General features: G+C 47.0%; 1 protein-coding gene across 1 annotated transcript in view; it reads left to right on the forward strand.

Annotated features, from left to right (window-relative positions):
- The window catches only part of EP300 (E1A binding protein p300), a 78,572-nt gene extending 73,450 nt beyond the window's left edge, over positions 1–5,122 (forward strand). The window contains exons 30-31 of the mRNA XM_040637591.1: positions 1,276–1,557; positions 1,799–5,122. Of these exons, the coding sequence (XP_040493525.1) occupies positions 1,276–1,557; positions 1,799–3,994 (2,478 nt within the window). The 3' untranslated portion in view covers positions 3,995–5,122. The remainder of the gene's footprint in view (positions 1–1,275; positions 1,558–1,798) is intronic.
- The last annotated feature ends 9,165 nt before the right edge of the window (positions 5,123–14,287 follow it).

The following is a 14,287-nucleotide window of genomic DNA, read 5'->3' on the forward strand; positions in this document are numbered from 1 at the left end:
TGGAGGGTTGGCCGTAGTAAAGATTTCCAGGGGAGTCACCAGATGGTTTTATTTGCCTCTATTTCGAAGGAGTTGTTAGAGGCAGTCCCCACTTGTTAGATTCAGTGCTTTCCTGTGCATCGCATTTTCAAGATGCTCTTTTGACAAAGCCGTAATCTTAAACCTAATATTATAAGGTCAAACACATGTCACAGTCCTCCCTTGATGCTTTTAACTTTTGACATCTGTTCAAGAGGTATCTCTACTCAGTGTGCTCTCTTGCCTTATGTTCTTTTTCTAGAAATGTCTTGTTTCATGCAAATATTGCTGCCCAAGTATATTACAAGTGTTGCTGCCAGTTTGCCCAGATTTTCAGTCTCAGAGAAACTGGTAGAATATAGTGGGTAGTACAGCAGTTGCTCACAGGTTCCTTATCTCTTGAAGGTACCTTTGCATTTTTTAGTTTAGTAAGAGTTTATAGTTATAGTGTAAAATAGATACGCAATACCAGCTTCCTGTTGCAGCCTTTACATTAATGGTTGTGGGAGTTAAGGGTGGTTGTGTCTTTTCAGACTTTAATGAACAAGAATTTTCTTGTCTCTGCAGCAAGGACTAAGAAGGTTTTGCTTTTTTTAATCTTTCCCACCCCCCACAAACCGGAAGTGGCATAGTGGACCCCCTGCCGTACCCTTCACTTCCACTCACCAGTTGTTGACATTGTGCTGTACCTTCTTCATCTGTAGTTCAGCAAGCACCCTCTGAGCAAAAAGACCTTCTCTCCTTAACGTCACTGTGGCTTCACACTCCGGGGATTTCCCCCCAGTGCCACCATCTGATGTCTGGTCCTTATGCTCTGGTCAAGGATTACGTGTCAGGTTGAGTTGCCATTTCTCGGTTCCTGGCTTTCTTTTCATTCATAACATGAGCAGTTTATTGAAAGTCAAGGCCCAAAATCGTTTTGTAGAATGTCCCTCAATTTGGATTTGTCTGACTTGTTTCCTTGTGATGAGATTCGGGGTCAGCCGTGGATTGGATCTTAGAGTGGACCACTTTAGGGTGAAGTGTCCACTGTACGTGTACCGTATTGTCCCCAGGCCCTTTTTATTTTAAAGGCATTATTAAATAAGAGAGTAAGATGCCGATTCTAGGCCCATCGCAGTTCTGCTCAGAGAAGAGACCAGAGGTTTGTGTCGCAGCCTCGCAAGCATCCAGCTTGACTCACCTGGTTGCTGCTGTCGCCCCAGCGCCCTGCGACACTCATGCTGCAGAGTCCGATTGAGCTGGTCTCTTTCGTAGGTCTTCTTTGTGATCCGTCTCATCGCTGGCCCTGCCGCCAACTCCCTGCCCCCCATCGTCGATCCCGACCCCCTCATCCCCTGCGATCTGATGGATGGGCGGGACGCCTTCCTTACCCTCGCAAGGGACAAGCACCTGGAGTTCTCTTCACTCCGAAGAGCCCAGTGGTCCACCATGTGCATGCTGGTGGAGCTGCACACCCAGAGCCAGGACCGCTTTGTCTACACCTGCAACGAGTGCAAGCACCACGTGGAGACGCGCTGGCACTGCACTGTCTGCGAGGTAGGCCCCGGGGGTGGGGAGCAGAGGACGTGGGGGGGGGGGTCCAGGTTCCCGAGAGGCCGTCAGAACAGATGTTACAGAGGCCTGTGCTGAGGCAGAGTGGGAGCGGCAGCGGCCGGTCCGTTGTCGTGGTAGAGCGGCAGAGTCTGTCTCTAAAGGGGGGCTTCGGGGCCCTAGCAAACTACATCAGATGTTTTTGACCGAAATCTTGGAGAGTTGACCACACCTGTTTTCCCCCCAGGATTATGATCTGTGTATCACCTGCTATAACACTAAAAACCATGACCACAAAATGGAGAAACTAGGTCTGGGCTTAGATGACGAGAGCAACAGCCAGCAGGCCGCAGCCACCCAGAGCCCGGGGGACTCGCGGCGCCTGAGCATCCAGCGCTGCATCCAGTCCCTGGTGCACGCCTGCCAGTGCCGCAACGCCAACTGCTCGCTGCCGTCCTGCCAGAAGATGAAGCGGGTGGTGCAGCACACCAAGGGCTGCAAGCGGAAAACCAACGGCGGCTGCCCCATCTGCAAGCAGCTCATCGCCCTCTGCTGCTACCACGCCAAGCACTGCCAGGAGAACAAGTGCCCGGTGCCCTTCTGCCTCAACATCAAGCAGAAGCTGCGGCAGCAGCAGCTGCAGCACCGGCTCCAGCAGGCCCAGATGCTCCGCAGGAGGATGGCCAGCATGCAGCGGACCGGTGTGGTGGGGCAGCAGCAAGGCCTGCCCTCCCCCACTCCTGCCACTCCCACCACGCCGACGGGCCAGCAGCCGGCCACCCCGCAGACGCCCCAGCCCCAGCCTCCCTCTCAGCCTCAGCCCACGCCTCCCAACAGCATGCCCCCCTACTTGCCCAGGACTCAGGCTGCTGGCCCTGTCTCCCAGGGTAAGGCGGCGGGCCAGGTGACCCCTCCCACACCCCCCCAGACTGCTCAGCCACCCCTCCCGGGGCCCCCACCTGCCGCAGTGGAAATGGCAATGCAGATTCAGAGGGCGGCTGAGACGCAGCGCCAGATGGCCCACGTGCAAATTTTTCAAAGGCCAATACAGCACCAGATGCCCCAGATGACTCCAATGGCTCCCATGGGTATGAACCCACCCCCTATGACCAGAGGTCCCAGTGGGCATTTGGAGCCAGGGATGGGGCCCACAGGGATGCAGCAGCAGCCACAGTGGGTCCAAGGAGGGTTGCCTCAGCCCCAGCAGCTACAGCCCGGGATGCCGAGGCCAGCCATGATGTCAGTGGCCCAGCACGGCCAGCCCTTGAATATAGCTCCCCAGCCAGGACTGGGCCAGGTAGGTGTGAGCCCTCTCAAACCAGGCACTGTGTCTCAACAAGCCTTACAAAACCTTTTGCGGACTCTCAGGTCTCCCAGCTCTCCCCTACAGCAGCAACAGGTGCTCAGTATCCTTCACGCCAACCCCCAGCTGTTGGCTGCATTCATCAAGCAGCGGGCTGCCAAGTACGCCAGCTCGAATCCGCAGCCCCTCGCTGGGCAGCCCGGCATGCCCCAGGGCCAGCCGGGGCTGCAGCCACCTGCCATGCCGGGCCAGCAGGGCGTCCACTCCAGTCCAGCCATGCCGAACATGAGCCCCATGCAAGCGGGCGTTCAGAGGGCCGGCCTGCCCCAGCAGCAGCCGCAGCAGCCGCTCCAGCCCCCCATGGGAGGGATGAGCCCCCAGGCTCAGCAAATGAACATGAATCACAACGCCATGCCTTCGCAGTTCCGAGACATCTTGCGGCGGCAGCAGATGATGCAGCAGCAGCAGCAGGGAGCGGGGCCCGGGATCGGTCCCGGGATGGCCAACCATAACCAGTTCCAGCAACCGCAAGGGGTGGGCTACCCCCCGCCGCCACAGCCGCAGCAGCAGCGCATGCAGCACCACCTGCAGCAGATGCAACCGGGGAGCATGGGGCAGATGGGCCAGCTCCCCCAGGCCTTGGGAGCGGAGGCGGGGGCCGGCCTGCAGGCGTATCAGCAACGACTCCTCCAGCAGCAGATGGGGTCCCCTGCTCAGCCCAACCCCATGAGCCCCCAGCAGCATATGCTCCCAAGCCAGGCGCAGTCCCCACACCTCCAAGGCCAGCAGATCCCTTCTTCTCTCTCCAATCAAGTGCGCTCTCCCCAGCCTGTCCCTTCTCCACGGCCGCAGTCCCAGCCCCCCCACTCCAGCCCTTCCCCAAGGATGCAGCCTCAGCCTTCGCCACACCACGTCTCCCCGCAGACCAGTTCTCCACATCCGGGACTGGTCGCCGCCCAGGCCAACCCCATGGAACAAGGGCATTTTGCCAGCCCGGACCAGAGCTCGATGCTTTCTCAGCTCGCTAGCAATCCGGGCATGGCAAACCTCCACGGTGCGGGCGCCACGGACCTGGGGCTCGGCCCCGATAACGCGGACTTGAATTCGAACCTCTCGCAGAGTACGCTAGACATACACTAGAGACACCTTGTAGTATTTTGGGAGCAAAAAAATTATTTTCTCTTAACAAGACTTTTTGTACTGAAAACAATTTTTTTGAATCTTTCTTAGCCTAAAAGACAATTTTCTGTGGAACACATAAGAACTGTGCAGTAGCTGTTTGTGGTTTAAAGCAAACATGCCAGATGAACCTGAGGGATGATAGAAAACAAAGAGTATATTTTTGTTATGGCTGGTTACCACCGGCCTTTTTTTTTTCCCTTGTGTGTGTGGTTCAGGTGTGCACTGGGAGGAGGCTGAGGTCTGTGAAGCCAGCCACATGCTCCTGCCTTGCACCTCCAATAGGTTTTATTATTTTTTTTAAATTAATGAAAATATGTAATATTAATAGTTATTATTTACTGGTGCAGATGGTTGACATTTTTCCCTATTTTCCTCACTTTATGGAAGAGTTAGAACATTTCTAAAACCAGAGGACAAAAGGGGTTAATGTTACTTTAAAATTACATTCTATATATATATAAATATATATAAATATATATTAAAATACCAATTTTTTTTCTCTGGGTGCAAAGATGTTCATTCTTTTAAAAATGTAAAAAAAAAAAAAAAAAATTCCCCTTTCCTCCCCTCAAGTCAACTTTTGTGCTCCAGAAAATTTTCTATTCCGTAAGTCTGAGCGTAAAAAACTTCAAGTATTAAAATAATTTGTACATGTAGAGAAAAATGACTTTTTCAAAATATACAGGGGCAGCTGCCAAATTGATGTATTATATATTGTGGTTCTGTTTCTTGAAAGAATTTTTTTCGTTATTTTTACATCTAACAAAGGAAAAAATTAAAAAGAGGGTAAGAAACAATTCCAGTGGGATGATTTTAACATACAAAATGTCCCTGGGGTTTCTTCTTTGCTTGCTTTCTTCCTCCTTACCCTGCCCCTACCCCATACACACACATACACACACACACACACACACACACACACGCACACACTTTCTGTAAAACTTGAAAATAGAAAGCAAAAACCCTCAACTGTTGTAAATCATGCAATTAAAGTTGATTACTTATAAATATGAACTTTGGATCACTGTATAGACTGTTAAATTTGATTTCTTATTACCTATTGTTAAATAAACTGTGTGAGACAGACACCTGACCTTGTTTTATTTCTTGCCATCACATCTCTGTCTTAGAATGCATCAGTTTGAGTAAGTGCCTGATACATGGGATTCAGAGGAAAAAGCAAAAGCACTAGCTTGCAGTCTTCCTAAACTATCACATAAAGTGAATTCACAAGTAGATTTGATAAATTTATCCAAAGCTCAGGGAAAAACCCAAGGACCAGCTAAATGTCAGTTTCACCAATTTGACTTGATATTAATTAGCCGTTAACAGCTTTATATAGGACCTTCTTCCATGGTTCCATATGGATGACCTCACGGTCTTCTAGTCACCCCTCATCTTACAGGGATGAGAATGAGCACGTCAGAGGATCATGGATCTGCCTCAGAAGTAACTCCTTGAAAAAGCAGCACTTGATGCTCCGACAACAATGTGTTCCTATCCTGTTACACTTTGGTGTTGCTACCTGCCAACCGAGAAGTCAATAGGGAGATGAGGTCGTAAGAAAGGAAAATGTGTGGGAATAAAATCTAGAGACCATCCCAGAAAATGCGTCAAGTGCCTACCAGCCTCTGGTCAGTGGTCCAGCAGATCCACCTGGAGCACCTACATCATGTGCCAGGCCAGGCGGCACAAGGACGGATGCAGCCTTGCAAGAAGATGGAAGGATGCTTACGTGAGATAAAATAGAAAGTGAGCAGGGAACAGATGGAGTCCAGGAAACCTGCCGATGGGAATTGGGCACGTTTTTGGAAAGGATAGTATCGAAAATGGATCTTAGAGGGGCACCTGGCTCAGTCATGTGACTCCTTATTGCAGGATCATAAATTCGAGTCCTGTGCGTATGGCACAGAATTTATTTAGATAAAATAAAATGGATCTTGGAGGGAAGGTGAATGGGAAAAGGTAGGAGTAAGGAGGAACTCCACCAGGAGAGGAGAATCAGATCCTGTCGGGAAAACAGCTTCAGGTCCCACTTGGCTGACACGAGATTACAGAAGAGGGTGAATGCCTGTTACAGAAAGACCCCCATTTTCTCCCTAGTATTAGGGGCCCAGATTTGACTGATTGATCTGAGCCCCCAACAGGGAAATACTCAAGAATTCTAAACCATTTCCAAGCAGTAAATATCCAGCTTTCACAGCTCTAGCCTCTCTAGCTTAAAGACAGCTGGGTTGAAGTATTCAATCACATTTTCACTACAGTGTTGCAAAGAGAAAAGTGGAAGCAGAAGTAAATAAACGGGGGGCGGGGGGACTGTCCTTGTCCAGGCCAGAGGCAGTGCTAGGGAGGTCGAAGATAAGGATTAATCCAATCAGGAATACAAGAAGCTGATTTCAATGTTTCTGTGTATCTGAAAATTATCACCGTGAAAAGTTGGAAAGAGCTGGAAAGGAGCCACAAGTCTCCAGTTGAGCTGTTCATAACACATCAGTCTAGGAAATGGACCCAATGGGGGTGAGCAGTGTTCAGGTGCTTTCATTTACTTAGCTTACCGAAATCCTCAAAAACAGCCTCAACGGATCCATGAGAAGACAGCTGGAGTGACAACTTGCTCAAGGTCACACAGCCAGGAAATGGCTTACCAGAATGTCCAAGGTCTGTGGGGCTCCAAAGCCTTTCTTCTCCATACCCTTCATCTCCCATACTGTAGGGAATCCCTAGTGATGGCAGCAAACTCATACACACGACACAGGGGCCCTGCTCCAAGCAAGTGGAACACACAGCCTAAAAACTGAAAGGGGTGAAAGAAACCAAGGAATCCTAAAGATAAGTTCCCCAGGCTTCTCTTACAAACAAGGAAGCTGGTCTCCAGACGATGGTTTCCTGGAATGTTAACGTTCATGAGGTCACCGCGTTTAAAGAGCACATAGACCAGCATCAAAAAGAACAAAATGCTTAGGAATAGATTAAGCAAAAGAAGTATAAGACGTCTACGCTGAAAACTAAAAACACTGAAAGAAATTAAAGATCTAAATTAATGAAAAGACATTGTTCATGGATCAGAAGACTGGGAAGACATCACTAATTTGTTAGGGAAGAGGTACTCTCCAAAGCCATCTGGAGAGTCAATGCAAGCCCTACGAAAATATCTGCTGGCTTTTTCCTTTTTTTTTTTTTTTTTTTTTTTTGGCAGAAACTGGGATGCCGATCCTAACATGTATACGGAAATGCAAAGGAGCCAAATAGCAAAAACAATCTCGGAAAAGAAGTATAAATTTGGAGGACTCGTACGTCCAAATTTCAAAACTTAAACTACAAATCTAAAGCAATCAAGACAATAGTAGCATTAGGAAAGACATTTAGATCAATGGAACAGAGTCCAGAAAAAAAGCCACATATTTATGGTCAATTGATTTTTGATAAGGGGGCCAAGAGAACTCAATGCAGAAGGAGTAGTCTTTTCAGCAAATGGTGCTGGGACAACTGGATATCCACATAACGAAAGAAGTTGGACCTCTACCTCACACCAAATACAAAACTTAACTCAAAATAGACCATTAGACTAAAAAGTAAAAGCTAAACCTACGAAAGTCATAGAAGAAAACACAGAAGTCTTCAGGACTTTGGTAATCCGTGATTAGATAGCACCTAAAGCACAAGCAACAGGGGAAAACATTGGACTGGAACAGACTTTGAAACTCTTCGCATCCAACCCAAGGATACCATCAGGAAAGTGAAAAGACGCCCCGCAGAACGGGATCACATATTTGTAAATCGCATCTGATAAGAGTCTGCGTATCCAGACTCTACAGAAACTCTGACACTCGACAACAAAAAGACAAACAACCCAATGAAAAATTGGGCAGCAGATTTGAATCGATGTTTTTCCCCGAAGAGGAGATACAAATGCCCATAAGCACGTGGAAATGAAACCGCTCCAGAAAAGTACGGATGCAGGGCGCCTGGGTCACTCAGATGGTTAAGCGGGAGCCTTCTCCCTCTCCCACTACCCCTGCTTGTGCTCTGTCTCTCTTTCTCTCTCAAAGGAATAAAATTAAAAAGAAATCTTAGGGGAAAAAAAAGAAAAGGAAGAAAAGTACAGATGCATGGAGATAAGACGGACACATGACGGCTTCAGCAAGGCTTGACTTTAAACTCGAGTTTTTCTCTCCTTCATTCTTGAAGCCTCCTCCTCCCCTGAACTTGTTTTTCTATAGATCTTTGTGCAGGAACTCCCTTCTTATCAATGTGGACATCTCACTGACCTCCCTGTGTACTTAGTGACGAGACTCAGACGGCTGTTGCCAGGACCGGTCAGGAGACCACCTTGAAGGCAGGACGGACGTGGCCAGCAGCACAGACCAGATTCTTATCGAAACTGCCCCGATCCTGTATTTTCCTCTAAAACCCTTTAGCCTTTACCCCCAGGCAGCTCTGCAGTTTTGCTTTTTTTTTTTTTTTTTCCCCAAGTAGGTTCCACACCCAATGTGGGGCCTGAACTCACGACCTTAAGACTAAGAGTTGCGTGCTCTGCTGACCAAGCCAGACAGGTGCCCCTGGTCTGCATTTTGAAGACACTGGCCCGGGGAGTTCCTTGGGCTGGCCAAGTAATACAATTATCGTTCCTCTTTATCACCAAACTTTGTGTTCTGCTTGGGCTCCAGAGCCCGAGGTTGGTTATCAACAACAGAGACGCTCAGCGTCATTAGTAATTAGGGAAACGCCAATGTAGCATTTCACACCCGCTAGGATGGCTGGTATCAGGGCTGGTGCGGACGTGCAGGAAGTGGAAACTCGCATGCTGCTGGGCGACAGAAAAGGGGGGCAGCCACTTTGGAAAACTGTAGCAGTTCCTCTACAAAGTTCAATATTTAGGGGCACCTGAGTGGCTCGGTGGGTTAAGTATTGACTCTTGGTTTCGGGTCAGGTCATGATCGAGCCCCGCTTTGGCTCCGTGCTGGGTACAGAGTCTGCTGAAGATTCTCTTTCTCCCTGTCCCTCTGCCCCTCCCCCCATCCTTCCCCCCCACCCCCCCAAAAAGATTTTTTTTTTCTAGATTTTATTTATTTATTTATTTGACAGAGAGAGAGAGACAGCCAGCGAGAGAGGGAACATAGGCAGGGGGAGTGGGAGAGGAAGAAACAGGCTCCCAGCAGAGGAGCCTGATGTGGGGCTGGATCCCAGGACCCTGGGATCATGCCCTGAGCCGAAGGCAGACGCTTAATGACTGAGCCGCCCAGGCGCCCCCAAAAAAATTTTTTTAAGTTAGATATTTTTAAGAATGATTTATACACTGCAGAAAATTTATCTCAGTAAATATCTGTCCATAACATAAAACATAGTTATACATAGAGTTACCACATGACCTAGCAATTCCTCTCCTTGTTATAGACCCAAGAAAACTGAAAACATATGTTCATACAAAGATCTGTACACAGACATCCATGGCAGCATTATTCATAATCGCTAAAATAATAAGCAACCCACACGTCCACCAGCTGGTAAGTGGATATCCATCCAATGGAAGAGATTCAGCCATCGAAAGGAGTGAGGTAGTGATTTATGCAACAACCTGGATGAACTTTGAACACACGACGCTCAGTGAGAGAAGCCAAGCACAAAAGACCACATTCTATATGGTTCTGTTTATGTGAAATGTCTCAAACAGGCAAAGGCACAGCGACGGAAAGTAGATCAGCGGTTGCAGGGGCTGGGTAAAGGGGAGAATGAGGAGCAACCGCTGATAGGCACGGGCTTGCTTTCTGGGGTGGCGAGAATGTCCCAGAATTGACAGTGGTGATGGTTGCACAGCCCTGAATATACTAAAAACCCCTGAATTATGAGATTGATTCTTTTTTAAAGATTTTATTTATTTACTTATCAGAGAGAGAGAGAGCGAGTGAGCATAAGCAGGGGGAGCAGCAGACAGAGGGAGACGCAGGCCCCTCGCTGAGCAAGGAGCCTGATGCAGGTGTCAATCCCAGGACCCTGGGATCATGACCTGAGCCGAAGGCAGACTCTTAACCCACTGAGTCACCCAGGTGCCCCGAAACTAACATTTTTGAGAGGGAAGTGGATCACCCTTCCTACTGGCCATACAGAAATTACCCCAAAGTGAGACTATGCAGCAGTTAGCCCCTCCCAACCATAACCCATTTCCCATTTATGAAGCACTGAAGACCTATTGTGTATAAGCTCCGGAGACAGAAGAAGAAAGAGCTACAACAAAAACAAAACCAGAATGAAGCGGTAGTCACAGTAAAGTATAAATCAAAAGGTTTGGGAAACAACCTAAATGCCAAAAGATAGGAATGTGTAAAGAAGTAACGGTCTACATACAGACGAGGGAGTGGTATTCGGCTCTGAGAAAGAAGGAAATCCTGCCAATTGTGACATCGGCGGACCTCCAGGGCACTATGCTAAGTGAGATAAGTCAGACAGAGAAAGACAAAGCCTGTTTGGTATCAGTTATATGTAGAATGTAAAAAAGGCACACTTGCAAACACAGAGAGCAGAATGCTGGTCACCGGAAGCTCAGGGGTCAGGGGACTTGGGGAGACGTCGCTCGAGGGTACCAGCTTGGAACTAGGAGACAGACACAGGAGTCCTAGAGGTCCAATGCACGGCACGGTGATCAGTCAACGGTACTGTAGTATCGGCTTCAAAGGTGCTGACAGGCTAGCTCTCAATTGTTCCCATCACAGAAAAAGAACTCATTACGTGACATACGAGATGTTAGCTAAGTTAAAGCGGTGGGTATCACATTGCTTTGTATAAATGCAGCAAGTCAACACACTGCAACCCTCACACGTACACAGTGCTACATGTCAATGATATTTCAATAAAAAAACATCAAAAGGTTTGGACTGATGACTGTGAAGCGAACTCACCAGTCTATAACCCATAACTTCAATGATCTCAGCTGGGAAATGGAGATAATCTTGTCCCTGCTGCCTTACCGAGCAGTTGTAAAGATACGAGAATTGGCGAACATGTCAGAGATTAGAACTCTTCTGTGTTGGTGGTGAGAATGTAAAATGGTACAGCAACTGTGGACACGGGATAGTGGTTCCTCGAAAACTGTACATAAAATTACCATACGATCCAGCAATTCTAATTCTGAGCATATACACTAAAGAACTAAAGGCAGGGACTTGAACAAATATTTGGACACCCGTGTTCATAGACACATTATTCATTATTCACAATGGCCAAGAGGTAGGCAGCGGCCCAAGTGTCCATCGACGGACGAACGGATAAAGAAAATGTGGCGTATCCATGCAGCGGACCGTTATTCCTTAAAAAGGAAGGAGAATCGCCAAAGGCTACAACATAGATGAACGATGAACCATGAAGACATTATGGTCTAGACACAAAAGGACCAATACAGTAGGATTCCACTGTGTGAGGTTCCTTAACTAGTCAAGTGCGTAGAGACAGAAAGTAGAATGGTGGCGGCCAGGGGCTGGGGACAGAGGGGCCTGGGGGATTATTGTTTAATGGGTACAGAGTTCAGTTTGGGCTGCACAACAATGTGGATGTGCTTAATGCCGCCGAATTGCACACTTAAAAATGGTTACAACGGTCAATTTTGTGTTATGTATATTTCACAATAAGATTACATAAAATCATGTTAATAAAAGTATGTGGTCAACGACAAAGCTTGGACCCATATGTTATTTTCTTTCTTTCCTTCCTGGATGTTGTCAGTCAATTATCCAAAAAGGAGCCAACTATATATTATTACGTGTAAGGATGATGGAGAGATTTCTGGCCATGAATTCTAGTCCTTCCTCCTAGTTCACACATACTACAGAGCCCGACAGACGGCACTGCCAAAAGGAGGGGGAGAGATGGGGGCTTGTGTCCTTGAAGCAAACGAGATGAGCACCATTTTCCATACATGGCCTGGTGAGAAGAACCACGTGAAATGAAGCACTACGTGGTGACGTTCTGCAATGAGATACACAGAACCGACCCCTCGATTCTCAGCGCTACCAGGTGGTCACAGGCAGAAAAACAAAGAAAGAAAAGAAGAAAACACAGCACGTAATGAGTGTATGGCTGGATGTTTCTATTCGTGGAGCGAGGGCATACGGCATGGTAGGGCGCAGGCCTGCGCTGAGCGCTGTCCTGACGGTGGGGCGAGTGGGGGACGCTCATGACTCCCACAAATGGAACTTCTAGACATGACAAACATGACATTCTGGAATGTCAACGAATGGGATTAACAGAGGACTAAATACGGCAGGAGATTATGATTGGTGGATTGGTAGATGTGATGATAGGAACTCTTCACAATGTGAAGTAGAGAAAAAAGACTGAAAAAAAAATGAACAGAGACTCCGAGGGACAATATCAAGCATGTGGTAATTAAAGTTCCAGAAAAAGGGGCAAGAAAATACTTTTGGAAATAAATGACAGAAAATTTTCCAAATTTGATGAAAACTGTAAGTTCATTCACAGATCCAAGCAGCTCAGTGAACCCTAAGCAGGATAAACTCATAGAAAATAATACCAAGACACATAATAACAAAATTGCTGAAAAACATAATAATATATATTTTTTAAAGATGTTATTTATTGATTTGACAGAGAGCAAGAGACCACAAGCAGGGGGAGGGGCAGAGGGAGAGAGAGAAGCAGGGTCCCCACTGAGCAGGGAGCCTGACACAGAACTCAGTCCCAGGACCCTGGGATCATGACCTGAGCCGAAGGCAGACACTTAACCGACTGTGCCACCCAGGCGCCCCTCCCTCATTTTCTTTTAAGTAAACTCTACGCCCAACATGGGGCTCACTCACAACCCCAAGATCGAGAGCCGCGTGCTCCAAAGACTGAGCCAGCCAAGCGCCCCTCAAATGCAGTTTTATAAGTTACTAAACTAGGGGTGCCTGGTTGGCTCAGTCGGTAGAGTGTACAGCTCTAAACCTCAGGGTTGTGAGTTCAAGCCCCATATTGGGCATGGAGCCTACATTTTAAAAAAATAATAAAAAGTTGCCAAATTAATGCAAAAGATAAATAAGCAAAGGGGGGAAAGGTTACCAAGAGCAGATAAACAAAGAGCAAGACCTAAGATTTAGGGGCGCCTGGGTGGCACAGCGGTTAAGCCTCTGCCTTTGGCTCAGGGCATAATCTTGGCGTTCTGGGATCGAGCCCCACATCAGGCTCCTCCGCTATGAGCCTGCTTCTTCCTCTCCCACTCCCCCTGCTTGTGTTCCCTCTCTCGCTGGCTGTCTCTATCTCTGTCGAATAAATAAATAAAATCTTAAAAAAAAAAAAGAAGGGAGTCTGCTTCTCCCTCTCCCTCTGCTCCTCCCCCGTGCTTGTGTTCTCTCCTTTCTCTCTCAAATAAATAAAATCTTTTTTAAAAATTAAAAAATAAAAAGAAGAAGTAAACTTCAGAACAAGGGACATCATCAAGGATGAAGAGGGATATTTCCTCCTGGTAAAGGTGTCAATTCGTCAAAAAGATGTCACAGTCCTAATGCATATGCCAATATATCTGAAATTTATATGAAATGGACACATCCCTTGAAACACAAAACTTAACAAACCTAACAAGAAAAATAAAAAAAATCTAGGTCTAAATTTATTTAAGAAATTAAATTCATAATTAAAACCTTCCCACAAACAAAACTCCAGGCCAAGATTATTTCACTGATGAACTCTATCAAACATTTAAGGAAGAAACAATATAAATCATATATAATTCTTTCAGAAAATAGAACACTTTTCAACTCCTTTTTATGAAATCAACATTACCTTGGTACCAAAATTTTTAAAAATTATAAGAAAACTAAAGACCGATAGCCCTCATGAACATAGATATAAAAATCCTAAGTATCTACCAAAAAAAAAAAAAAAAGCTATTACGTTGTATATGTAATATAATGAGGGCAAAGGCTTTCTCCCTAAGCTTAGGAATGAGGCAAGAATCTCTGTTCTCACCAATTCTTTTCAACATTATACTGGATGTATTAGGTAGCAATATAAAGCAAAAAAAAAAAAAAAATCAAAAACAAAATGGTTAGCAAGAAAGAAGTGAACTGTTTTATTCTCAGCGTCATGATTGTGTAAATTGAAACCCCATAACAGGGGCGCCTGGGTGGCACAGCGGTTAAGCATCTGCCTTCGGCTCAGGGCGTGATCCCGGCGTTCTGGGATCGAGCCCCACATCGGGCTCCTCCGCTATGAGCCTGCTTCTTCCTCTCCCACTCCCTCTACTTGTGTTCCCTCTCTCGCTGG

Source organism: Ursus maritimus, unplaced genomic scaffold (assembly GCF_017311325.1).
Source record: "Ursus maritimus isolate PB19 unplaced genomic scaffold, ASM1731132v1 scaffold_21, whole genome shotgun sequence".
Classification (NCBI taxonomy): domain Eukaryota; kingdom Metazoa; phylum Chordata; class Mammalia; order Carnivora; family Ursidae; genus Ursus; species Ursus maritimus.